The 25,767-nt window shown below is 46.3% G+C and overlaps 2 protein-coding genes across 5 annotated transcripts in view; both read right to left on the bottom strand.

Annotated features, from left to right (window-relative positions):
* TBCD (tubulin folding cofactor D) overlaps window positions 1-12,103 on the bottom strand; it is a 115,421-nt gene extending 103,318 nt beyond the window's left edge. Inside the window, exons 1-8 of the mRNA XM_032128567.1 lie at window positions 12,021-12,103; window positions 11,713-11,906; window positions 8,877-8,927; window positions 8,580-8,677; window positions 7,791-7,892; window positions 6,678-6,824; window positions 5,771-5,826; window positions 847-979 (exon numbers count right to left, since the gene is read on the bottom strand). Coding sequence (XP_031984458.1) covers window positions 847-979; window positions 5,771-5,826; window positions 6,678-6,824; window positions 7,791-7,892; window positions 8,580-8,677; window positions 8,877-8,927; window positions 11,713-11,890 — 765 coding nt within the window. The 5' untranslated portion in view covers window positions 11,891-11,906; window positions 12,021-12,103. The remainder of the gene's footprint in view (window positions 1-846; window positions 980-5,770; window positions 5,827-6,677; window positions 6,825-7,790; window positions 7,893-8,579; window positions 8,678-8,876; window positions 8,928-11,712; window positions 11,907-12,020) is intronic.
* A 920-nt stretch (window positions 12,104-13,023) lies between these two features.
* Window positions 13,024-25,733, bottom strand: FN3K (fructosamine 3 kinase). 4 transcript variants are annotated; one of them, XM_032129341.1, is made up of 7 exons: window positions 25,436-25,733; window positions 23,925-24,784; window positions 19,333-19,484; window positions 17,956-18,047; window positions 16,767-16,849; window positions 15,813-15,935; window positions 13,024-15,067 (listed from the first exon to the last, which is right to left on the bottom strand). In XM_032129341.1, the coding sequence occupies exons 2-7, from the start codon at window positions 24,021-24,023 to the stop codon at window positions 14,729-14,731; spliced, it is 888 nt and encodes a 295-aa protein (XP_031985232.1). In that variant the 5' UTR covers window positions 24,024-24,784; window positions 25,436-25,733; the 3' UTR covers window positions 13,024-14,728. The 4 variants fall into 4 exon arrangements, with proteins under 4 accessions (XP_031985232.1, XP_031985230.1, XP_031985231.1 ...); XM_032129339.1 differs by lacking the exon at window positions 25,436-25,733 and adding an exon at window positions 20,458-20,637 and having other exon boundaries at window positions 23,925-24,011; XM_032129340.1 differs by lacking the exon at window positions 25,436-25,733 and adding an exon at window positions 20,458-20,640 and having other exon boundaries at window positions 23,925-23,999.
* Between the last annotated feature and the right edge of the window lie 34 nt (window positions 25,734-25,767).

Genomic DNA, 25,767 nt, shown 5'->3' with positions numbered 1-25,767 from the left:
AAAAAGAAACAACCAAAAAAACCCCACAGCCCGCACACTTGCTCCAGACCTTTGCTTTGATGTTTAGTACCACACTGCACACAAGTCCTCTTAGCGACTGGTTAAAAAGAGTAGCAATTTTATGCAAATTATCAAAACTTGTACAAACACCAGCAAATCCTCAAAGCTGTGCAACTGCAAAGACTGCACAGGGGCTCGTGATCTGCCTTCGCCTGCACTGCCTCGGTCAACAACCAAACCAAGAAGGAACAACAACTCCACCCACGCAAACGCCTCCATTCCACCCAAATACATTTGGACATCAAAATTGGTGCAGAACTGTACCCCAGGATTTCAAAACACACACCAACACTTTTAAGGGTGTAAAATTACAACAAAGCTTTTATAAATAGACCTCCTTAGGATGTACAACAGGAGCAGTGCCCTGGAAAAGAGGTTCAGGTACTGCAGATTTTTTTCCCATGCGTAGTATGTACATTTTAAAACCCAAACTAAGAATTCAGCTCTTTTGAGTCATACACCACTATCAACTCACAAGAAAAGGGCATTAAACAAAATATTCATTCAGATTAGCAAACAAACCCAAACTTACTGAAATGACTGCTATTTTCGGAGTTATTTATGAGTATCTATACTGGCAACTTCACTTTCATTTGGAGATGACAAAAATACTTAAAGAAAATATACATGCATGGGAAGTTACACTGTCTAAACTGCTGTGGAGGAAATTCTCCCTTTCTCTATTGCCAGGAAGCCTCTGTGCATTTACTATCAAAGGCCTCCTGCAGCAGTATAGTATGGCCATAAACCCAACTCTCTATCTTTTAAGGGAAAACCAGTATTTACCAGGGCCTGGAGCATGCCGTTCAGAATGACAGTGCCCTCCATGGTCTGGGACGAGGATTTGGATAACATGGAGAGCACCCAGTCCAGGAAATCTGCCATCCTGCTTTGCCTGACGTCAGGGCGGACAATAAACCTGTCACAGAAAAAAAAGAAAACACTGTAGCCATTCACTTTGTGACACCCAATGAAAAACAATTTTTCCTCCTATCCGAACTGGTTGTAGTTCCTGGAAATGATTCTTCAATGCGAATTTCCCCAAATCACTGAGGGTGGGAACACTCCAAACCATCCTATGTTTAGCACATTTTTTAGTCCATGTTTAGCCCATTGTTTCTGAGCAAGGCTCTGACCTGGAACTTCGCCTTCATTTCAAACCCAGCTAAAAACTTGGGTTCTAAAAATTTCTTATCTTAATTGTAAAGCAACAAAACCTCCAAAGCCTTTAAGAAATTATTTCCATTAGAATTAGGGAAAAGCTGAAACAAATAGGAGGATTCTATAGGAAATAGGTGGAAATCCGCACTGGGTCCCTTTTGCACTGTCTGTCTGCAGCCAGGCCCAGAACAAGCAACCAGCAGAGCTAGATCTGGGGTTTCAGATATTTGAAAAGGTCAAATATTTATTTATTTTAGTGTGTTATTTAGCACACTAAATGGGTCAAGAGATGTGTTTTTAGCCATCTTAGAAAAGGGAAAAGAGGCTTTTCATGGCTAAACTACCATAAAACTATTCTCAGCCCTCCCCTAACCAGCCACACTGCAGTCAGGGCATCACTTCAGTGCCTTGGCACCTACAAACCAGGGTCCTCTTCCAGCAGAGATTCAGACTACATTTGTTTTTAACACATCCAGTGGAAACAAGGCACATGGGGAAGCCCATCCAGCACAACTCATGGAACTCAAAGAGGATGTGCCCCAGAGCCAGGATCTGGTTCCTTCCTACACCGACAGATAACAGGGGAACAGCACCGAGAGCTGACTGATGGAGTATTAAATATATTAAATACAGAGAACACGTCAACAGTGAGCTGATGGGATGGATTGGCTTCCCAGCCAGTCCCTGTGGTGCTCAGCAGCAGAACAATGAGGACTTGGGGTGAGTGCAGGAGGGTTGTTCTGGGTTGAAGGATGAAGCTGCCTTTGGCCCAAGGGTGCGCGTGAGAGAAGTGACCTGTGAAGTGGCAGAGCTGGTTCCTAGACCCCTCCTCAGCCCCAAGGAGTTTAAATCTTTCTTTCCCAGAGGAGTGCCCTAACCTCCACACTACGAGCAGGATAAAGATCCGCCTCATCTCCTCCTACTGCAACCACTCACTGAGCAGGCAGAAAGGAGAATTCATGAAATATACTCCAGCTCCTCTGCCCTATGAGAAGCAGCTTACTGTGGAAAACAGGAAATCTTGAATCCTGATGTTTCTAAACTTCACTTGAAATTCATGAACTCCTTGGAGCATGAACCAGGACCCAAACTTTCTCTTCCTCCCCAGGGACTTTCCCAGAGCGTTCCACAGAGTCAGACTTCTGTATCTGATCTCTCCATCTGTCCCAGGACCGTTGTGCTCCTGCCCACCCAAGCAACAGTCCAGCTCCAGGAACAGGGCACAGAGACCTCATCTCAGAATGACTCTGCTCAGAACTGGCTTTGGGGATGTGAAAACAGGCAAAGGCCTTGGAGCCAGCCTTCTAATTTCTGGTGTTTTAATCACCAGACTATTTTGAAAATGGTGTTTTCATATAAACTAAATAATTATAAGTCCACTATACAGTACCATTATAGCCTTGCACACCTGGTACTAGAACTAGCTTAGTGTATTCTATCACCATATTTGTTCTGAACATATACTCCTAATTAAAATTAATTCAGCCAATAAACAGACGTAAAGAGAACATCAAACAACAAGGTGCTTGCATAGGATCCAGTGTCAGGATGCAGGGCACTGGTGAAATCCCCCTGAAACCCAGGGCTGAGCACTGCATGAGCACAAAGCTCTGCTGCAATCAATGCTGCAATCAATTAAGTTACTGTATGTAAGCTTCCACTCAAAATTTAGTTTTACAGACACTCTGGAGTACAACTGAAGTGCAAATTCAATTAAGCATAATGTGATGAAAGAATCTTTTTTAATTACTGTCACCCTTGCTTGAGAAGGCTTCCAAATACTTCAAGAATCTATTGCTCTTGGTTAATTTGGGTATTTCCTGGGATTTTAGGAAATTAAGAAGGCCTATATGAATGCTCAAGAATAATTCATTTGTGTCACACCATCATCTCAAATCCTCTGGTACTGTCAATCTGTGACAAGGCAGATTACACATACATAAAAAGCAATTCCTAATTATTGAGTCCAAAATTACTACAAAAACTAATTAGGATCATAGAATTACAGAATCATAGAATGGTTTGGGTAGAAAAGGATCTTAAAGCTCATCCAGTTCCACCCCCTGCCATGGGCAGGGACACCTTCCTTGGAGCCCAGGTTGCTCCAAGCTCCACCCAGCCTGGAGACACTTCCAGGGATGAGGCAGCCACAGCTGCTCTGGGCAACCTGTGCCAGGGCCTCACCACCCTCACAGGAAAGGATAAGGAGGCAAACCTACTTTCTGTTCCATGGAAGTAAGTATGTAACAGGCCAGACTATTCATTCAAGTTTGCACAAATAATTCATGCAGTCATTTGAATTTTGCTCCGATATATTTCAGAATAAACCAGAAAAGCACAAGATGAGTCAGCAGAGAACTGTGAGTCTGGTCTCAAGTCCTTCATGAATTTTCTGCATGACACTGTACATTCAGTGTCAGCTTCAGACCCATAGCATTATACTCACTAAACATAAATTCCTAAAGCCTTGAGTCCTGTGAGTGAAGCTCAGAATAAATTTAAAATAAGTACACAGACAGTTACCTCCTAAAAAGACAATACAAGGCGTGCTCTACTAAATGTTGTATTTAACAACTATTTTGATTAATCCCATAAATTCAGCGCATCTTAACCCAGAGAACATGAACACAGGCAGTGTGGCTGTGACTCTCCCAAACCCACTGCCCCCCTCTCCCCATGTCCCTGTGTCTCTGTGTCCTGTTGTCCCTGTGTCCCACTGTCCCGGTGTTCCCAGGCCCCTGGTGCCAATGTTCCCATGTCCCTCAGTCCCCATGTCCCCGTGTCCCTCAGTCCCCATGTCCCCGTGTCCCTCAGTCCCCATGTCCCATGTCCCTCAGCCCCCATCCCCTTGTCCCTCAGTCCCCATCCCCTTGTCCCTCAGTCCCCATCCCCGTGTCCCTCAGCCCCCATCCCCTTGTCCCTCAGTCCCCATCCCCTTGTCCCTCTGTCCCTCGGTCCCCGTGTCCCTCTGTCCCCATCCCCTTGTCCCTCAGTCCCCATCCCCTTGTCCCTCAGTCCCCATGTCCCGTGTCCCTCAGCCCCCATCCCTGTGTCCCTCAGCCCCCATCCCCTTGTCCCTCTGTCCCTCGGTCCCCGTGTCCCTCTGTCCCCATCCCCTTGTCCCTCTGTCCCTCAGCCCCCATCCCCTTGTCCCTCTGTCCCTCGGTCCCCGTGTCCCTCTGTCCCCATCCCCTTGTCCCTCTGTCCCTCGGTCCCCGTGTCCCTCTGTCCCCATCCCCGTGTCCCTCTGTCCCTCAGTCCCCGTGTCCCTCTGTCCCCATCCCCGTGTCCCTCTGTCCCTCGGTCCCCGTGTCCCTCTGTCCCCATCCCCTTGTCCCTCTGTCCCTCAGCCCCCATCCCCTTGTCCCTCTGTCCCTCGGTCCCCGTGTCCCTCTGTCCCCATCCCCTTGTCCCTCTGTCCCTCGGTCCCCGTGTCCCTCTGTCCCCATCCCCGTGTCCCTCTGTCCCTCAGTCCCCGTGTCCCTCTGTCCCCATCCCCTTGTCCCTCTGTCCCTCTGTCCCCCTGTCCCCGTGTCCCTCTGTCCCCATCCCCTTGTCCCTCTGTCCCTCTGTCCCTCGGTCTCCGTGTCCCTCTGTCCCCATCCCCTTGTCCCTCTGTCCCTCTGTCCCCATCCCCGTGTCCCTCTGTCCCTCTGTCCCTCGGTCCCTCTGTCCCCCTGTCCCCTTGTCCCTCTGTCCCTCAGTCCCCGTGTCCCTCTGTCCCCTTGTCCCTCTGTCCCCATGTCCCCATGTCCCTCAGCCCCCATCCCCTTGTCCCTCTGTCCCTCTGTCCCCGTGTCCCTCTGTCCCTCTGTCCCTCGGTCCCCGTGTCCCTCTGTCCCCATCCCCTTGTCCCTCTGTCCCTCTGTCCCCATCCCCGTGTCCCTCTGTCCCTCTGTCCCTCGGTCCCTCTGTCCCCCTGTCCCCGTGTCCCTCTGTCCCCATCCCCTTGTCCCTCTGTCCCTCGGTCCCCGTGTCCCTCTGTCCCCTTGTCCCTCTGTCCCCATGTCCCCATGTCCCTCAGCCCCCATCCCCTTGTCCCTCTGTCCCTCTGTCCCCATCCCCTTGTCCCTCTGTCCCCATCCCCGTGTCCCTCTGTCCCCATCCCCGTGTCCCTCGGGAGCCGCTGCCCCTCCAGCGACAGCGCCGAAGCTGCGCGGGCAGCGCCCCCTGCTGAGCACAGGCTGCAGTGCACAGTCGGGACTTGGACTGCTTTAAAAAGGAAAAAGAAAAGAAAACCCCCATCAGTCACAACCTGAGCCGACTAAAGGCCTCTTCCACTAGAATGTGCAGGAAGGTGGACTGGAATAGATACTGAAACAAGAGATATGTGTGTCCTATCCCTGCTTATGGGCTCTGTAATTTATTTTCATGTGCAAAGGAAACTATTCCCAAAAAACACTACTGGATCCAATTCAAGCAACTGTAATATCCTACAGACAGCTGGCAACTTCCAGCTCTCCAAACGCTGTCATGTCAGATTAAGGAACAGCAGCAGGAAGGGGAGCCAGCCCCTTCCTCTCTGTCAAGATGCACAAAAGAGACTTACTTGGACACCAGCACAGCAGCTGCATCCCGAGCCTTGTCACTGACAACCAGGTAACACTAAAGGGAAAAGAAAACTGACTGTAAAGAATTCATACATGGAGCTAGAATACCAACTGTGTAACAACTGTGTACATAATACACTACTGAATACTCACAATGACAAATATTATGAAGATAACATACATGATGTCATTATTATATTACAAACTGAGTTTAAGATAGTAAAAAGTTAATTTTCCCATTTAACAAACTGTATCTGAGGCAGAATCTCCCTTCGTGTGCCTTTCAAAGCAGGTTTGTTACTGAAGGTTTGTTTACTGAAGCCTTAACTCACAGACACATTGCCCTGTAAGCAATAAAAACCCCTTAGTGCTGCACGTGTCAAAAGCCTGAGCTGTTGGGGTACCTGTGGGGATAGGGGTGGTTTACTTTTATCTCAAAGGCATGACAGACAAGTCAGCCACCTGGGCTGACACCCACTGGAACTTTACATATTTGTTGAAAAATCTTCATGCAGTCACAGCTTCCAAAGTTGCTCGCTCTGATCAAACGCTGATTTCCTGTAGAAATCCTCAGATTTGGCTTTCAGAAGAAGCTCTCTGGCACTTTCAAATGTTGAAAGCCTCTAACATATTCAAAGGCAGGGGTTCACCTCAGATAAAATAGCTTATTACATCAGGGGAAACAAGTCCCAGTCTCACTTGACTCTAAAGCAGCAAAGAACAGACTGAAGATCCAGAAGTACGAAAAAATTCCTTACAGATTTAGACACAAAAATATGGGCTTAAATAATATGCAGAAAAGAACATCACTGAAGACTATAGAGAATATATTATTATTTATCACATACTGAAAGATTAAGCCAAATATCCCAGGTCTGAAAGCATTACAGGATGTGTTTTCCTTACCTTTGCTATTTCCAGGATGCGATCCATCGTTGGCTGCCGAGCCTGCCCTTCCATGGAAACGAGGTTTCCATCAAAACGAGCCAGGTCAAAAGGAATCAGGCATATCATGGACAGCCACAGTAAGAGCATGTAGCGAGTTTCCCAAGTCTGCAAAGGAATGGTAAAACAAAGGTTTTGTACTCCATTTCCTGCATCATATTCCAACAAAGTGCCAAGAGCACAAATGACCCGCTGGCTCCAAGGAATTTTTAAAGTTGATCAAGAGAAAACTCCCAATGTGAGTGTCCTGAAACTCCAGAGGAGACAGAACTACAAGGGATCCCAAACAGCAACACTGGGACAAAATGAATGGACTTTCCTCCCCAGTCAGAAATCTAGGCATCTTTCTTTCCTTCCCATTTTCCCATTTTTCCCTTCCCTCGGCCTATCTGTGCCTCCATTCACAAATATAACAGAAGTATGTTTTTCTTCTTCATTTCTTATGTACTGCTTTCATGGATTTACTGAAACAACTTCAGACAAAAGAAGGAAGTTTTTCAAGCTTTAAAGCTGTACACCTACAGCAGCAAAGTGTCAGAATTGATGTTTGTTAAAAAAAAGCTTTAATTTAGAGCAGCAATACAATTATTGTCTTCAAATCCATTATTTTTGTTACTTATAATAGATAATGATCTCTCTTAAAATTCATCTATCTAAAGAAGCTCTCTGGAGCTCTTTTTCCTTTTTTAAAAATATCAGAATATAAACTACAGTATCCTGGAGTCAGACCCAATGATTTCTCAGTTACTCCTTTTAGAGGTTCAATGCCTTTCACTGCCCTTCTTCTTACTCTTATAATCAATTTGTTCCCTTACATGAGTAGTTACAGGTTCTATTTGCACCTCCACTGACACTGCTTCTAAATCCTTGGAATAAATCCCATGAAAGAAAACCAAGACCTGTCCTTGGGGAGGGCATTTCACCTGTAACAACACGACGGTTTTCACACCAAATGCAGGTGTTAACACCAGACAGGGTCTGTCACTGCTTTATATACTTTTTTCCCAAATGTTTTCCTTCAGCTTTTTCCACTGAAGACATAAAAGTTAAACAAAAAGTACAGCAAGTTCTCACCTCGGGGTCTCTTGGGTTCTGCTTTGCAAGCATATCCAAAACAGGCTGCAGGTCCCGGACTTCATGAGGGAACAGTGGGAGGAAACGTTTGTACCCTCTCACCTAAAGCAGAAATTTTCAGAATTCAGTCACTCACCCAGCACCAGCATGTACTGAGGGGAAAGGAAAGACCCTTGGAGGAACTTCTTGATTAGGATACTCATGTCATAAGGAGAGTAAGGATGCAAATTAAGGTCGTAAATACCTTGTGATGTTTGTGTTTTTACAAACTTACTAAAAATTCATGAAATGATAATTCTGTAACTTTAAAACAAGGGACCTCTGGAGATTGTCTAGTCCAACCCTCCTGGTAAAGCAGGGTCAGCCCAGCACCACATCCGTGGGGTGTCCAGTATCCCAGGGAGGAGATCCCACCACCCCTCTGAGCCACCTATTCCAGGGCTCAGCCCTTACACATCAAAAATATTTTCTTGTGCTCAAATGTAAATTCCACAGTCCATCTAACTGTTCATCATACTTTACTTTTCAACATTATAACTCATGTTTTAGCACTCAATATCTCCATGTCTGCAACTACTTTTGCATTCAGACCTTGACTTTTACTAATTTGGATCATTAATTAACATAAGCTATCATGAAAATGAGAAACAAGAGAACTAATCTTTCACAGTACAGTTTAAAATATTTAATTGCACCAGACATTTATTTTAATATTTTTGAAAATAACCAAGAAAATATTGATAAGTTACAAATTCAAGTTACAGAACATTAAATTTAGGATTTTTTTACCTTTGTAATGATGTAGAGAAATTTAAAAGCCAGGTGAACTAGTGGGGGAGGAGATGCACTGTCCCGTACTATATCCAACAAAGAATTCATCATCCCCTCTAAAAAAAGGAGAGGAAAAACAGTGAGACTACATGCAGCTCACACAGTTTCTTGTACTTCTGATAGAAGAGAGGGAGACAGCAATAATATAATGGAAATACTATCAGCCACAGCAATCTTGTAATGCAAACACAGATCTTCCAGAGGAACAGATTTTTAAGTATATACACAGAAATTATTTAAGGATGACATTCCTACCTAAGTGGCAGTCCAAAAGGTGAGGCTGCTCCTGATACTTGTCCATTATACCTGAAAATGAAAAGATATCTGTAATAAACTCCTCAAAGGCTCTTACAGAGCCTTAACTGTGAGATACCCTCAGATTCTGAACAGTTTTAGCTTAAGATTTCTGCATCCCTGAACTGCCACTACCTGTAAGTGAGGTCAGAAAGTTAGAAAACCATAGAGTGGACGGAGCTTGGAACAACCTGGTCTAGTGGAAGGTGTCCCCATCATGGCAGGGAGGGTGGAATGAGATGATCTTTAAGGTCCCTTCCAACCCAGAGCAGTCTATAATTCTAAGTAACAGCACAAGCACAGTCTGTCCCCCTCAAAGAGCACTCATTTACCTACACTAAATCATCAACCCACTCCCAGGAGTCTCTCCAATTTCCTTGGACAAACCTCTCACAGTACCACTTTGCAATGAGGCTGCTCCTCACAATCCTCAGAGCTAGTTTCTTATTTTGAAATAGAATACAGGGAATTATTCAGCAAAGAACAAAGGATCCTTAACAAATTTTAACCTCAACAAATACAAACTGCAGCTCTTACCACTGTGCTCCTCAAAACTGTTCACACCCCTTACTGTATTTTGCTGCCAGTAACACGGTCTCTTCCTTTTGGATACTGGCTCAAGGACGGACAAATTGAAATTGAATATTGAAAAAAAATAAGAACAAGTTGCCAGAGCTTTTAGACACAAAAGCTTTGTAATTTAAACACAGAATTAACAAAAAGCAGCTACAGAAATGAAAGCTGGATTCCCAAGGAGATCATTAAGTGATCCAGTGTTGCACTGGAGATTGCCTGGCCCATTTCAGATATTTGGTCAGAAAATAGCTTTTGAATTAGAAAACTAAAACCTCCTTAAGCTCCCCTTTTCCTGTATTTGTTTCTCTCACAAACACCTTTGCTCTCTGTCCTTTTTCTCTGCTTGACACATCAACACTTACATTTAAGCCATGACTGAACTCCAACAGTGCTGCAGTTGACCAGTGGATGACACTGCACAACCACCAGATGGTCCAACAGTATCCCTGTGCAATTCCACTGGGATACCAGAATGCCATCGAGAGGGAAACTTGAGCTCCTAATCATCACTAACTTCCCACCTTAATTAACGATGCCTTAAGCTGCCTACAGACAGCAGAACTAGTGAACACAAATTCCACCACCACCCAAAGCCACAGCTTTCCAGCAGAAGTGGAATTGAAGAGCAAATTCTTTTCCCAGCTCACAGCCTGGCAAAGGTAAAATAAAACCCCAAATATAAAAGCTGGAGTGAATGAACCTAAACCAGTTCCTCTAAAACTATTATTTCAAAAAAGATCTTCCTGTATTTTCCTACAAAACTGTAGTTGCAGATTAAACTGTTTCCCAAACCTCTGTTTCTAATGGTTCAACAAAAAAATGAGCATCACGAGTTTTTCTGAGCGCTTTGGAAACCTTCGTTAAAATCCTCTGGAATGGGGGATTACTGCATTCTCTGTTCCCAGACAAAAGGTATGCCCCAAGTTTCAGTGTTCTAACCCACACATTGAGCATCTTGCCAGATTTGGGACATTTTGTCCAAGAAGGATCAATGACACCTGAGCACACTAAATATTATAACCCAATACTGAACCACATGCACAGTACCTCTGTTGTAAGCATATTGAGCCTGTATTTACTGGGCAACGATCTGCAGGCAGAAAGCTCATAAATACAATTTAAATGCACAGAAACACCACACTGATGTGACAGACAGAGAGGCACAGCAAGGTGATTGACTCAGGGAGATGCCACCTCTCAGACACCGAGGTTTTTCCAGCAATGGCTTTTCCTATCCCACTGAAATCTGACATTTCCTCCGTGATGCTGAACAACCTCACCACTGTGAGTGTTGCTGGTACTTCTGTCTGAGCAGTTACATGTCCATCACAGGCCTCCTCAGATGGAGCAGTCAGTTCAGCCAACCACTCTAACGCTACTGAGGAACTTCTGCAGGGTTAGCTCTCCAAATTTTGGGGATTTCTGCTTTATTGTTTGCCTACCTCATTTCTTGTTGTCAAAAACAGAGCTGCCGGATCAATATTTTGACTGTGAGTTTTGCAATTTCACCATCCTTTACAAAAATACTTGCAAAATGCCAGTCTGCTAAATTCAGTTTATAAATACATGCAGCACTGAATTAAGTTTTGAAAATCACCTCATCAGAACACTGACGCAACACACAGATGTGCCCTGAAACCAGGAGACCACGACATGCACCTCACTATGGCCTTTCTAGATTCAGCTGAGGCCTAGGGGCAGCTTTCATTAGGTGGCACAAAAGTCAAACCCAAGTTAACTCCACTTAAAAAAACAAACATGATCTGTATGGATTCAGCCACTCTTCACATTTCCCATGAAACAAAAAAGTAAAAATAGGAAACTGGCACTTTAAAGCAGAAAATGGATGTGTTTCAGTGAGTAATTAGGTAAAAAAAACTACTTTATTTCACTGACACACACAGTTTTAACTAAATTAAGGCCTGAATTTGAATAGGAAACTGGAGGCCCAACATGAGTCAGAATTCAGACTTCTGGAATCTAAGACCTAGGTTTTCATTTACAGTAGTTACCAGGTAATAATGGAATATCTATATGGAAAACAAAATGAGCAAAGATCGAAATCTGAACTACCTGTTGATAAAGCTCCAGCATCATCACTGACCCAAAAATCAGCGGTTTGGTCCCTTTTTGGTAATCAGCAATAACAAAATGCATCATGCAGAATAAAATTTCTCTATCAAGCAATAGCAGGACCACTCCCTTTGGGTGCCGTGCTTACCTATGAACCGTTCCACGGCCATTTCCCTTGTCACCAGCTCCCCGAAGACGCCCCTTAGGTTCCCGATGAGCTCCGCGACTTCCCTGCTCTCCGTGAAGCTCTCCAGGATGTTCTTCTCGCTGATGGCACCGGGCTCCCGCTCCTCGCCCTCCTCTGGCTCCGGCCCCACTCCGTCCATCCCGGCGGGCCCGGCGCTGGCAGTGACAGAGAGAAGGGTCGGTGCCACCGCCCGTCAGCCCCCGCCCGGCCCCGCCATGCGGCCACCGCGCCCCTCCCGCAGCCCCTCCCGCAGCCCCGCCCGGCCCTACCGGCCTCCGCCGCCGGCCCGCACCACGGGGCTCCCGGAGCCGCCGCCCTCGCCCCCGGCCGGCCCGGCGCGGTGCGACCACCCGGGACAAGCGACCACCCGGGACAAGCGACCACCCGGGACAGGCGCCCAGAGCCGCCACGGGCCCGCCCCGCGCCGCCGCAGCTCCCGCCCTGCTACGGGCCGCCAGGAGGGACCAAAGGCGGCGGCGGCACCGCCTCCGAGCCCGGCCCGGCCCCTCCGCGGGGTGACGGGGAGCTGAGACTCTGGAGACACACACCGGGAATGGGGACATCCAGCTTGGGGATACTCAGCGGGGATGGGAGCACCCACCCTGGAGACACCTGCTGGGGATGGGGACATTCACCGGGGACAGGGACATCCACGGGCGATGAGGACACCCACCCTGGAGATACCCACCGGCAACAGGGACACCCCCCAGGGATGGGGACACCCAGTCTGGAGATGGGGACATCCACCCTGGGGTCACCCATCCTAGGGATACCCAATGATGGGGTCCTGGACATGGGACAAGGATGGGGACACGGGCATGGGCACCCAAGCACTGGCTGAAGACGGAGATAGGAACCTCCTAGGGAAGGGATCAGGGATGGGGACCTGGGCACGGGGAGCTCAGGGAAAAGGGCCAGGATAGGGACAACCTCGGTTGCACAAGGAGTGGGGGAGACAGCTGGATGATGCTGCTATCCATGACCTCCATGCCGTACCCCACCCACACCAAAACACTGCATTACATGGTTAATATCATAACACATTATCTAAACCTCATACAATTCTGGAAACATTTGAAGCCTGAAAGCTACAACGACAGCTCCACTGATTATACAGGAAATTCAAGGAGGCACTTCAGCCTGGCCAGGATGTCAGAAAAGGTAGTTGCTCTTTACTGCTATCCAGCAGCTCCACCCACACCCAAATATTTTATCTTCAGGCTCAAGTTCATGAAATCAAACCACGATCACAAAACACATGTACACCGAATGGCTGGTTTCTGCAAGGCAAGTGTTTTATTTGAGAAGAAGTTTGAGTTCACAAGTACTTCCCAGTGTGATACAGGTCGGTTTGTTCACATCCAGAAACACCAGTGCACATGCACTTTGCTCTTTCCTCAGACCTAGATCTTCCAGCCATCAGCTACAATTCCAACTGTATTCTTACTCTGCTGTTCCACTTTTCCACCCTTATAGTTCAATTAAGTTTTATAACCAACCATGACAGATTCCCCTAATTCAAAGGAAGTAAAAATTTTTCACTATTCGTATCATATTTACAGAGAACAAAGCGCATTGTTTTAAACCAATTATAAGATCAAATTTTAAACTTTATTAAATCTTTACAGCACAACCATTTAAAGTTGAAAAAAGTCTAAACATATTAGAGCGCTTTTGAATATAATATTTTAGTATTAGTCATGCCAACCGTCTGAAGCCTAAATATTCAGGTCATTCTTACCCAAACCTTCTAATTCATATTTGTGGGACTGCACTTACTTCTACTCTCCTCGCCACTCTCTTCCTTTAAAACCCCACAGAGTCACTAATGTACTCTAGCTCAGACTGTACACCAGTATCTTTGCCGAACAGTTTTCTCCCCAGATTCCCACTGCCTATGTTTTCTGTAAAAATAAAGCAGTAAGGGACAATAAAACCCCTTACAAATCCATCAGATTTGACGCTGTTCCTTCCATAACCCAGCGGTGGCACAACAGACCAGCTTTGCCCACTGCACTCATTTTGTAAAATTGAAAATCCATCAAGCACCAACCAACCCAGCAGCCACAGGTGCTTCCTCTCACCCAACCACGGAGCCTCCCTCCCACGTTTTGCTGTCTTTTTACAAAGTTATTTAAATATGTTACTACTGTAGTACAACATACTGAAATATCACACTAAAACTATGAAATGTTACTATCAGCTTTGAGTGGTAACAACCTACTTCTGACTGTACAGTTAATTACCAAGGAACTAGACATCCTTTCAGAAAATACCACTGGAATTTCAGTTCTTATAGTTCTTAACAAATGTGAGTAAATTACATTAAATAAATATTAGAAATATTATTAATTACATATGTTTGCCAAGTGCAGCCAAAGGGCCTTGTCTACTCGTTAAATTAAAAAGAGAATGTTTTCAGATTCATAGAATCTGACTGCAGTTTTGGATTAGGACATTTGACATGCAAAAGGACAGGAAAGGGAAACAGAAGACTATGGAAATATTCATGGGAAAAGGGCTGGGAACACACAGAAAACTAAACCAGAACAAACAAAGGCAGAAGTAAGAACTTGTTATTCCTTCCAGCACCACTGTCCCACAGCTGCATCTCTCCATAACAAACTGCTGATGGAGCAGCAGCAGGAGTGGGAAGATGCTGCTGTGGAACAACTGGGAACACAGCAGCTACGAAGTGAGAGAGCAAGGTCAGGCTGACTGTCGTGCTGCCTTTCCAAGCCAGTGGAGCCTTGACAAACAGGGCAGCCCTTTCCTTCAGCAGGGGAGGAATCTGTGCTGGGAAACTAGTGCCCAAGTTAAAGATTACACAATTGCTCTTAATTAGTGAGGCTCAAAAGTGCACTAAGCCTTCTCCATATCAGGTGTTTTACCATCAATTCCGAGTTTGTGGTACTTGGGATGAGCAGGGGCTGCTCATTTCTAAGGGACTATGTCAGAATTTCTCAAATGTACCTGGTTACTTTAGAAGTTTCCTCATCATGTTTAGGGTAGAGCCCCTGTACCCTGTCCCAAAATGGTTCCAGTGGTTTATGTAATTAAAGAGCTGATACAACTTGTTTCGTTTCTCAAATCCCGGAGCTTTGGGTATTATGCTGTGATAGGCAGAGAAAAAAGAGCTGCTGAACCCCCCAAACATTCCAGCAATGGCCAGTTCAAATTCCGAATGGCCATAGAAGGAGGCAGGGTCAAATATAATCGGCCCGGAGTCGTCCTCAGCCACATTCCCTGCCCACAGGTCCCCGTGCAGGAGAGCGGGAACAATTTCTACATCACAGAACATTTCAGGAATCTTTGGCTGAAAAAGCATAAACAGACATGTAACAATTAAAACGTTTTGAAGAAAATATTAAATAAAAGTACTGTAGCATGTTAGAGCCTGAGCTGGCCAAATGCTGCCTGTGTTCAGCCCTCATGGAGTGCTTTGGACGTTGATGGCAACAAGAACAAGCCAGTGATAAATGTTCTGGGTTGTTCTTGACAGAGCTTAGCAAAGCATTTAATTCACAGTCTATTATCAACACCTAGTACTGATACATTGTTTCTAGACATGGATACTGCTGGCCGTCATGAGAAATATAAAATAATTTCATTTAAACTAAGAAGTTTCAATGGCAAAAAGGACTGCAGTAAGCATCTGGACCAATGAACAGAAGAGAGGAACACATCCCTGGTGTTCCATGAGTGCTGCATGGAACATGGCCTGAACCAGCCTCAGCTGTAAGACTAGACCAGGTAAAATACAAATCTGTCCAGGCAGCAGAATTTCACCCACTTCATAAGACCAAGCTCTTAGGATTTACCTTATTATTATTATTATCAGAAAAAATGTTAATGCTCAATTATTTTTTCCACTATATATAAAAATTGAAAGAGCAGCAGGAATTCTGTTCAGCTGACAGTGTTTCTGGACCCACTGTGAAGCTCATCCAGACCCTGCTCTTCATTCCAAGCTAAGTAAATCCCTTATGAAACACCTTTACAATCCCACTGATACGCATTTTCTGAAATTCTAGAAAATAAATTTAAGACATGGTTCATACTTTGAGCTGTGACCAGAGCTCTCTGGCTTCTCTGTCTCCATAATCTTTTTCAATCAAATCCAGCTGAGCCTGGAGTCGGTGACGGATAAAGAAGGATGGCCAGTCACTCTGCCACTCATTCACCTGGAAAATACAACACGAGTTTGTAACACACAATTTTAACATATGTGCAGCCAGTGTTAATAACAGAGATCCAGTTAAAACATTCAATGCTGACACAATGGCCTGGACAATGTCAGTGTGACCAATGCACAGAGACATCAGATGTTTTGCTTTGGGAGTGCTGCTCTCCACCACACTTAGGTGGGGCTCTCTTTAATATAAGTTGAGTTTCTGGCTATTTTCATTCATTCCCATTTTCTTAATGTATTTTAGAGGGAGAGTTCCTGGTGAGACCATTTCAGTTGTTCAATATCATGTTTCAAATCTTTCTGGAAAGGCAGAAGTATTTATTCATTTTTACTGGGTAACACGTTTCTAATTTGGTGAAAAGTTGTACTTAGCAAAGAGTTTTGAGGTACTGGAGGTTCGTTCAGTTAAGTCATAGAATGAAATCCTGGCACATGCAGAGCCTCAAAGAGCCCTTTCCAGTGTCTCATGAGACATGTTGCATGATGAGGCTCTCCAAAAGCAGTGGAGAGATCCATATAGAAGGGGTTAATAAAACCAACACATCCAAAGGGACACTGATTTTTTTAAGTATCACCAAGCTAAAGAACCACCACATCATTCCAAATTCTCACTCAATCCACCACATCTGCTGGCCACATGCACAGTTCCAGGGCACATACATTGGATAGATTTTGTGATCTCTGGGCAGTCAAGGCAGGATGGAACAGGGAAAGCAAAGCTGTGCTCAGAAAGCTGAAGACAAATGGAGCAAGTTTGTGTATGAGGAGTTTACAGACCTGTACAAGTGCCTGTTGGCTTTCACACCTGTGGAACTGACCATACCTGTGGGATATAACCACAGCAAGTGGCTGTGTGGAATCCAAACCGATCCACAAACTGGGACTCGGAGTGACCAGCTCCTTTTCCTACAGAACAAAATAAATATTAGGGCCTTTGAGATCTTTACATGGTAAAGTTTGCAAAGACAGGACCTAATTTCAAAAAATAGGCAGAAAAAGTTACTTTAAGCAATAAGTTACACTTATTTCATGGTCACAACCCTTTCAAAAGCTGGAAAGAACTCTTATGGACTTGAAGATGCTGAATGGAAATAGAGGCATAGTCAGTCACAGTCAGTGAGTTTGCTTTGGATAAAGGAGTTGGACATTTCGGAAAGGAGCCCAAACACAGAGTCACAATCTGCTGTTCTGACACTTGGACATGTTGCCATTAAATGTGGCTTGGGTTTGATTCATAGATTATTTGGGACCTGCCAGTAATTTGGCCTTCACTCAAAAAAAAATGGATTAAAATTTGTCCACCACTAAGAGTCAGACCCAGTCCACCTCTGAAGTCATGGGAACAACACAGATACAGACTGGTACTAAAAAAATAATTCTTTATATAGCTGAGTTTTTTTTCATTTATGCTTTAATTCACTTTGAGGAGCAGCAATTTTTGAATATTTTGCCACTTATTTGAGTTCAAAAACATCATCCCCAATATCTTTAAAAGGGAACTTTATTCTGCACTTACTAAGGAACAATATTCTGTAATCAGTTAATTATCTAAACCAACAGCAAGCAAAAAATAGGATTTCTATAAGCTCAAGAGCATTTTAAGAGAGTACATGAGACTGAAATGTTTCACTGACACTGAAGAAGAGTCCAAATTGTCAGTTTGACTTAGGAGAGCTGGAAGTTCTAACAACCAAGTGTTAGTGCTATTTCTTACTAAATTTCAGAATCCACATCATTTTGTACAACAAAGTATACACGGAATGAAGAATTCAAAATAAATTAATTTTGTTTTGCCAAGGTTAAAATGATGTGTTTAAAAATCACAATAGTAGTTCAAGCTGCTGTGTGTATAAGGTCCATTTTGAGAAGTATGGCATAGGGACAAGAGGGACATGGCCCATGAAACTGTCCTAGTGTTGACTTTAATTATCATGAAAATGATAATGCAATGCTGCACCACAGCCAAAGGAATTGCTTCCTTTTTGGTTTAGTACATGACATCAATACTCTACCAATTGTGCTTCCCTCAGACCTCAGCTTCTCTCCAAGTTTCTGGTTATAAAGATGAAGCTCTGCTATCTGCTCTCCCAGCTTTGAAGAGTATCTGTAGGATCAAATAAACCAAAAAGAAACTGAAGCAAGTGAACAAATATTATAGGGAAAAAAACCCTCAATTAAATATGACCAAGGCTATTTCCAGCAAACATAGAACCTTAATCAATTTCACAAGCACCTAACAGGGACCAAATGCCTTGATAACAGCTCTGAAGACACAGATAATGCAATAAACACACTAAATGCTCTTGCAAGAGAGGTAAAGAGAACACAAGGTGGTATAAACAGGAGCAGTAAGGGCAAGAGGATTGTGTGCTCCTCCTTATCAGCTCCACTATCAGCAGAGAACAGAACTGTTGGGCTTTACCCTTCCAAATCAGCTGAACAGCACTTGGAAGGGTAAGTCTGAAAAGAAGCCATAGGCAGGGATTTAATTGAGGCTGCCTAATGCTGAAGGCAGACAACTAAAAACCAGTTAAATATTCCACAGGTATCTTAACAGGAGTTTCAAGGATGGAAACTAATTTCTTCTCCATGCCCAGAATGGGGGGGTGAAATGATGGATTTAAAATCGCAACCAGAAGGACTAAGGTTAGACACTGGAAAATCCTTCCTAGGAACAGTGGGATGGATTAGAATAGACTGTTTGTGGACGCTGTGGAATTGCCATTATTGTCCCAAATAAAACAGATGGGTTGGATAACCAGCAGCCAGAAGAGCCATAGGCATGACACTGTTCCCATATAGAGGCCTGGAACACAGCAGTGAGCTCTGAAAGTCTGATTTCAGGAACATATGACTCCTGAATTCCATGTTCAGTTTGGCTGACAGATGAAATGCAAATTCATGTCATCCTAACTTAATCATGAAGTAAATCATACTGGAAGATTCTACTTAGAGAAGCAGAGGTTTCAAAGACCTAAGCAGCCTGTAAGGTTAAAGAAACCTGTTGGGCTGGGAAAAGAAACTCCAATGAAAAATCTCATGAGAGAACAATTGGCCAACTCAGCTGTGATTACATTCCCTTCAGCAGGATCTGAGCACACGTGGACCAGCACACAAATGAGTAGTGACATCCATTTGTACTGCAGGAGAAGCAAAATATGGACAAGGAGTGTGTACACACACATATATAGATAGATAGATAGATAGATACATACATACATACATACATATATATATTTTTTAATATGTACACAGAGAAACACAGATCTCAACAGAGAGCAGCTCTGTCTCTGAGAGAATAAAGCTACTCTGCTCATGAAGTTTCCTGGCTGACTGTAAGATATAAAAAAAAGATATAAAACATAGTAAAAAGAGATGCATGGACATACTTGTTGAGGTGCTTCATCTTTAGGTACTCCATGGCAAACATGGCTCCTCCTCCAGGCAGGTCAATCACTTTGATGGGCTGAGGCACTCTCACAGTCTTGGTTTTCCGAATCGCTTCCAGACTTGCCATTTCCCCTTCAAACATTTTTCTAGCCTGTCGAGGAATAGGAATATCCTTGGGCTAAACTATGGATGTCTACAATGAGTACTTCGGAAAAAACAGACTTTTGACAAAGTGGCAAGGAGTTAATTCCTCTTGATAAAAGGAGAGAGCTGCAGCAAGGCTTCAGTCCACACAGGAAGACTTAAGGCCCTAACTTTTGGTTTTTTCCTACATTTATCCCAGGCTTGTAGGATATGTCACATTTCACCCTGATTTCCAGCTGCTTATGAAGACACCAAACTATCTGGATGCAATAGCACCTCTGAGGATAATGTGGCCACTGCTAAATGATGTAAGATTGAGCCCTTAAACTGGTTCTTCTTTCCCCACGGGCCACTGGATGGAGACGATGGCACAAATATTCAGCATTTGCTCTGCATTTTTGAAGCAAAGGTGCTGTTCTTCACAGCAGTTTAGGATGATTTTGATATTGATAAAGCAAATTTCTGATACACTGTGGTGTTAGAAAAAGCAATTGAGTATTCATTTAGTAATAGAAAAGTCAAGAGTTTGGCTTAAGAAGCTGCAAGAGCTTTACTTTTAGACATGCAAAAAGCAACGGGGACATTTGAACTTCTGTAGCTGTAAAGATAATATGTGAGTTTTAGCACTGGCCCCTGTTTGTGCCCTCCCATTATTGATCCTCCCAACTGGAACATGAAAAGGAACGCAGTGAATGCAAAGCCAGCTCTGGGCCTTTCCAAACTCCAAGTACCACAATAACAGCTTTGTGCTTGGCCTCCTTTTTACAGGAATTACAGCTCATTCCTGCTGTTGAGGACTATCACATCACATTACACTGCATTTCACACTAACCAAACCTGCTACATTAATTCTGGATATAAAATAGACACAGCTTTAAAAAGAATACTGAGAACTGGAATAATTATGCATTATCAACAATCAGCTGCTTTTAAAAATAAAAAGCCATCTCTATGCAATCATAAGATCTGCTGGCATTGACCTGAGGTTTGTGGTTGATTTTCACAAATACCCGTCCGCTGTCTGTCTCATACGTTTGGCCTTGGCTGATGCATCCTCCCCCAGAGCTCCCCAGTGCCTTCAGAACGTTGGTGTTCAGCTCTGCCTTCAGGATTTTCTCCATGGTCATTTCCAGGCTGCTGCAGCCGCTCCTCTGTTAAACCTGCTGCGAAACGGGATTAAAGGTCTGGGTCCTTCTGTCACTGTCACTCTGCGATGAGGTAGGAAGGGCCACCCACCACAGAAAAAAATTTAAAAAGCAGCTGAAAAAATAGCTCAGCCAGAGAGAATGTTTCAAAATGCTTTGCTTGCCGTGGGCTTTTATAGCTATACATGAAAAATAAAATTCTTTATAAATATTTGCTAGAATAAACTGGAGAGATTTATTCTAGGAGAGGTGGGTCCTGGGGCCTCTCAGCGGTGCTGGAGCTGCTGGTATTTGTAGTTTGGAGTCGCTGTAAAGCTCCGGGATCGCCTGCGGAAGGACCGTTTTAGGCCAATCCACTAGAGGGAAGCTGAAGGCAGCCCCAGGAATGGCCACAGGCGCTCTATCGGGGGCGTTCGGTGTGAAATCCAAAGATGCAGCCTAGAAAGATGTGGTTAAATCCGCTAATCGGCCGGGCTGGTTGCGGGGAGGACGAGGAGCCAGGCGGGAAGCCCGGCTGGAGCCCACGATTCCCTGCGGGAATTCCTGCTGGTGCGGGACAGGGCCGTGGGGAGGGGGGAGATCCCGGCCGGGCTGCGGGACGGGACCGCCGGGCGGCCCTGCGGGCACAGCGCGGGTGAGCGGCACCCCCGGGAGCCCGGTGTGAGGGGCGGCTGCTGCCGGTGTGAGGGGGGGACTGTTCCTGCAGTGATAGAGGGCTGCTCCCGGTGTGAGGATGGGCTGCTGCCGGTGTGAGGGGGAGGAGGCTGTCCCGGTGTGAGGGGCGGCTGCTGCCGGTGTGAGGTGGGGACTTCCTGCAGTGATGGGAGGGCTGTTCCCGGTGTGAGGATGGGCTGCTGCCGGTGTGAGGGGGGACTGTTCCTGCAGTGATGGAGGGCTGTTCCCGGTGTCAGGGGCGGCTGCTCCCGGTGTGAGGGGGGACTGTTCCTGCAGTGATGGAGGGCTGTTCCCGGTGTCAGGGGCGGCTGCTCCCGGTGTGAGGGGGGACTGTTCCTGCAGTGATGGAGGGCTGTTCCCGGTGTCAGGGGCGGCTGCTGCCGGTGTGAGGTGGGGACTTCCTGCAGTGATGGGAGGGCTGTTCCCGGTGTGAGGGGCGGCTGCTGCCGGTGTGAGGTGGGGACTTCCTGCAGTGATGGGAGGGCTGTTCCCGGTGTGAGGATGGGCTGCTGCCGGTGTGAGGGGGGGACTGTTCCTGCAGTGATGGAGGGCTGTTCCCGGTGTCAGGGGCGGCTGCTCCCGGTGTGAGGGGGGACTGTTCCTGCAGTGATGGAGGGCTGTTCCCGGTGTCAGGGGCGGCTGCTGCCGGTGTGAGGGAGACACTGTTCCTGCAGTGATAGAGGGCTGCTCCCGGTGTGAGGGGGGGATTGCTCCCGGTATATCAGAGGGCTGTTCCCACTGTTATGGGAACAGGTGTTCCCGGTGTTATGGGGGGCTGTTCCCGGCGGGATGGGGGCTGCTCCCGGTGTACCAAGGGGCTGTTCCCGGTGTGAGGGGCGGCTGTTCCTGCCGGGATGGGGGCCTGCTCCCGGTGTGAGGCGGGGGAGACCGCTCTTGCAGTAATGAGGAGCTGTTCCTGGTGTAAGGGCTGGCGGGGGGTCAGTTCCCGGTGTAACGGGAGGCTGTTCCCGCTGCGAAGAGGGGCTGCTCCCGGTGTGAGGAGCAGCTAGCTGTTCCCGGTGTTATGGGGGACAGTTCCCGGTGTGAGGGGATGCTGTTCCCGGTGTTATGGGGGACAGTTCCCGGTGTGAGGGGATGCTGTTCCCGGTGTTATGGGGGACAGTTCCCGCTGTGAGGAGCAGCTGTTCCCGGTGTTATGGGGGACAGTTCCCGCTGTGAGGAGCAGCTGTTGCCGGTGTTATGGGGGACAGTTCCCGGTGTGAGGGGATGCTGTTCCCGGTGTTATGGGGGACAGTTCCCGGTGTGAGGGGATGCTGTTCCCGGTGTTATGGGGGACAGTTCCCGCTGTGAGGAGCAGCTGTTGCCGGTGTTATGGGGGACAGTTCCCGCTGTGAGGGGATGCTGTTCCCGGTGTTATGGGGGACAGTTCCCGGTGTGAGGAGCAGCTGTTGCCGGTGTTATGGGGGACAGTTCCCGCTGTGAGGAGCAGCTGTTGCCGGTGTTATGGGGGACAGTTCCCGGTGTGAGGGGATGCTGTTCCCGGTGTTATGGGGGACAGCTCCCGGTGTGAGGGCGGTCTGACCCTGTTCCCCGCTCCGCACAAGCTCCCCGTGGCCCTCCAGAGCCGAACACGCGGATTCCTGTTTAATGGCAGCGCAGACTCCATGTACGTATCGCACTGACAAAAATTAGAGCATGAAGTCTTATTTTAGAGCTTGCTCACCACAGAAATGCTGCTTTGGGATGAATGACACATCCAATGCCACCGAAAGGACATGACATTTTGCTGCTGGATTTTCGTACAGCGTTTTAGTTTCTGATGTGCACAACACCATTGGTTTCACTAGTTTGTGTGTTACTATACAGGGGATAAATACCATTAGATTCAATTCTTAATTCCATGAAAGCTGGAAAGTTACTTATTAATAAAAATAAAAGAAAATCCTGTCTTTCTGCAAATGATTAAAAATATAAAAATGAGTCATGGGTCTACATATTCAGGCAGAGGTGCTTAAAATGCATTAAACACAATGAATATATATTAAACACAAGTAAAATGTGTTCAATACAATAAAATGTATGAAATATACTTAACAATGGTATTTATCATTGTTAAATTCTACCAATAGTGTGACAAACTCTGTAATGCTACAATTGTGCATTTGGATTCTTTGTGAAGTTCCCTCAGTAACTTTTAAGGACAAATTTCACTAAGCTAAAAATGGATCTATAATTATTATGTACATGCACAACAAGGTTTTCTCTCATTAGTATATGTAATTAATTTGATAAATGTTTTTGTATGTTTTTTAATACTTTGGGGAATTAGTTTGTAGGTTAAATACTTTTCTGTAAAAAAAAAATTACATTTCATACCACTCTAGGAGAAAGTTCTAGGAGAAAAATGCCACAGACACTGTGGTAAAAGAAACACAACTTGAAGATCACTATTTCAAAAATAAATAAATCGAATATTTCTGGAAAATAAATCCTTTCTTTAGATTCTTCAGAACAGAAAATATTTCTTTAACTGGGGAGGGTTGGCTTTATCTTCCTTTAGAAGAATTTGAGGAACAATTTGCCTGAATTAGACACCAGGAATGTGAACTCAGCGTTTAGGTGTCATGTAAGGCTTCTGATACAACATCTGTCTACCAAATTGTTACCTGAAACGTGGAAGAATAACTCAAGCCAAGTCTTTCATGTGTGAAGGGATTGTGTGACTCCTTCTCCTCAGTGATAACAATTCTTCGGTGCAGCTTCATCCCAGTTTCCCATCAGCATCTTCACTGCAGTGAGATACCACCAAGTGTCTGTGATGTTCCTCCTGGACCAGCACTGACGTCCTCTGGGAGTGTGGAAATTCTGGCCAGTAGAATGCCAGAGCGGTGCCAGGACCTGGAGCAATCAATGCAGCAGCTTAAAGAAAAGAGCCATCAGAACAAGTCCTCCCACAGTTAAAGCCTGACCGGCAAACCCAGGTGCGGTGGGAGGAATTCCTGCGGGTGTGTCCCCGGGCGATGATGAGCAGGCTCCACCCGCTGGGCTGCGTGTGCTGGGGGGGGCTCAGGGAAGCGCTGGCGGGATGGAGCTGCTGGGATGTTGAAGTGTCATCTCCACTCCGGCAGGACACGTACAGGGCTGCCTACAGCTCCAAGGGGTTCAACGTGGATCGGAGACACCCAGACTTTGGGAGTGCTCTGGATATGCCCGCCTAGTGTCCGGGTGCAGGATGAACAGTTCTGTCCCATGGCTACACTGGTTTATTTCTTCCAAATGACAGCCTTGGCCTCCTCAGTCACCAGCCTGGTCCCTTTCTGTAGGTGATATTCAGGAAGAATGCCTGGCTGGAGGGAGCATTACCGCGGATGTGTGCGTCCCCAAGGCCAGAGTCTCTGTTCCTCCTGCCAGCCAGGATAAAGACAAGGTAAGGAGAGGCTGGAGCAGCGCTCCTCACTCCTGGTAACGCCTGCAGCAATCCCACATGGATTAAGTAAAGCCTGGGGCCCTAGTTGGGCAGGAGAAGCTTTAGGAAAAAAAAAAAAAACAAAGAAGGATTTGTTATTTCATATTACCCAGTCTCTTGGCTGCCTGAGGAAACAAAATCTCATAAAGATGCAATGTGATTGTTCTATTTTTCATATATGTGTGAGTACCCAAAGAATACTATAGCAGCTGGTCTATGCAGAGCTCCGGGGCTGCACTCAGCTGTTGTGCACTGAAAAGCTGAGGTCACTTCCCAACAGAGCTGGTCACAAATCCGAGATGCAACATCTGCGAAGGCACAGAGCGAGCACAGGAAGAGGTGAACACACAGGAGGGACGGGGAACAGCTGGTGTAGGTGTGAGCACAACACAGGAGTTGGAGTCCAGAGGAGTTGGAGTCCAGAGGAGTCTGGGCTCCAGCTCATCATACAGCCATGGAATAATTCGGGTTGGAAGGGACATCACCAGGCTGCTGGGTCCATCCTCTTGCTTGAAGTAAAATTACTATTTAACTCCAGTTAGAGTGCTCAGGGCCGTGGGTCCCGAGAACTTCCACATTTTCAAGACGTATTTGTGGTGTTGGTTGGGTTTGGGGGTTGGTTTGTGTTTTTGTCGAGTCAGGGAATCGCTATTTTAGCGTGTCCTAACCGCAGCTCCTGTGGTTTTAATGGTTTAATGTAGAAGTTCTTACCAAACAGTCCTTTGCAGCTGGGAGGAGCCCGGGCCACCCATTGTCCCCTCCGGCCCGGCGGTCAGTCCCGGTGTCTCCCGGGGGTCAGTCCCGCTCTCTCCCGGCGGTCACTCCCGCTCTCTCCCGGCGGTCAGTCCCGGTGTCTCCCGGGGGTCAGTCCCGGTGTCTCCCGGGGGTCAGTCCCGGTGTCTCCCGGCGGTCACTCCCGGTGTCTCCCGGGGGTCACTCCCGCTCTCTCCCGGCGGTCACTCCCGGTCAGTTCCCGGCCATCCCCGCCGCTGCCGCGCCGCGCCGCTCGACTACTCGGCGCTCCTGTCGCCGGTGGCTGGCTG

Source organism: Corvus moneduloides, chromosome 19, assembly GCF_009650955.1.
Source record: "Corvus moneduloides isolate bCorMon1 chromosome 19, bCorMon1.pri, whole genome shotgun sequence".
Lineage (NCBI taxonomy): Eukaryota > Metazoa > Chordata > Aves > Passeriformes > Corvidae > Corvus > Corvus moneduloides.
This window is presented reverse-complemented; position numbering and strand designations above follow the sequence as displayed.

What these genes read in the sequence shown, in the direction of transcription:
- FN3K (XM_032129339.1), bottom strand. Translation starts at nt 20,604, where the DNA reads ATGACCATGGAGAAAATCCTGAAGGCAGAGCTGAACACCAACGTTCTG. An exon ending in AAATCAACCACAAACCTCAG is followed by an intron (nt 19,485 to 20,457) that starts GTCAATGCCAGC and finishes ATTCCTCGACAG; the next exon opens with GCTAGAAAAATGTTTGAAGG. An exon ending in GTCTGAGGGAAGCACAATTG is followed by an intron (nt 16,850 to 17,955) that starts GTAGAGTATTGA and finishes TTTGTTCTGTAG; the next exon opens with GAAAAGGAGCTGGTCACTCC.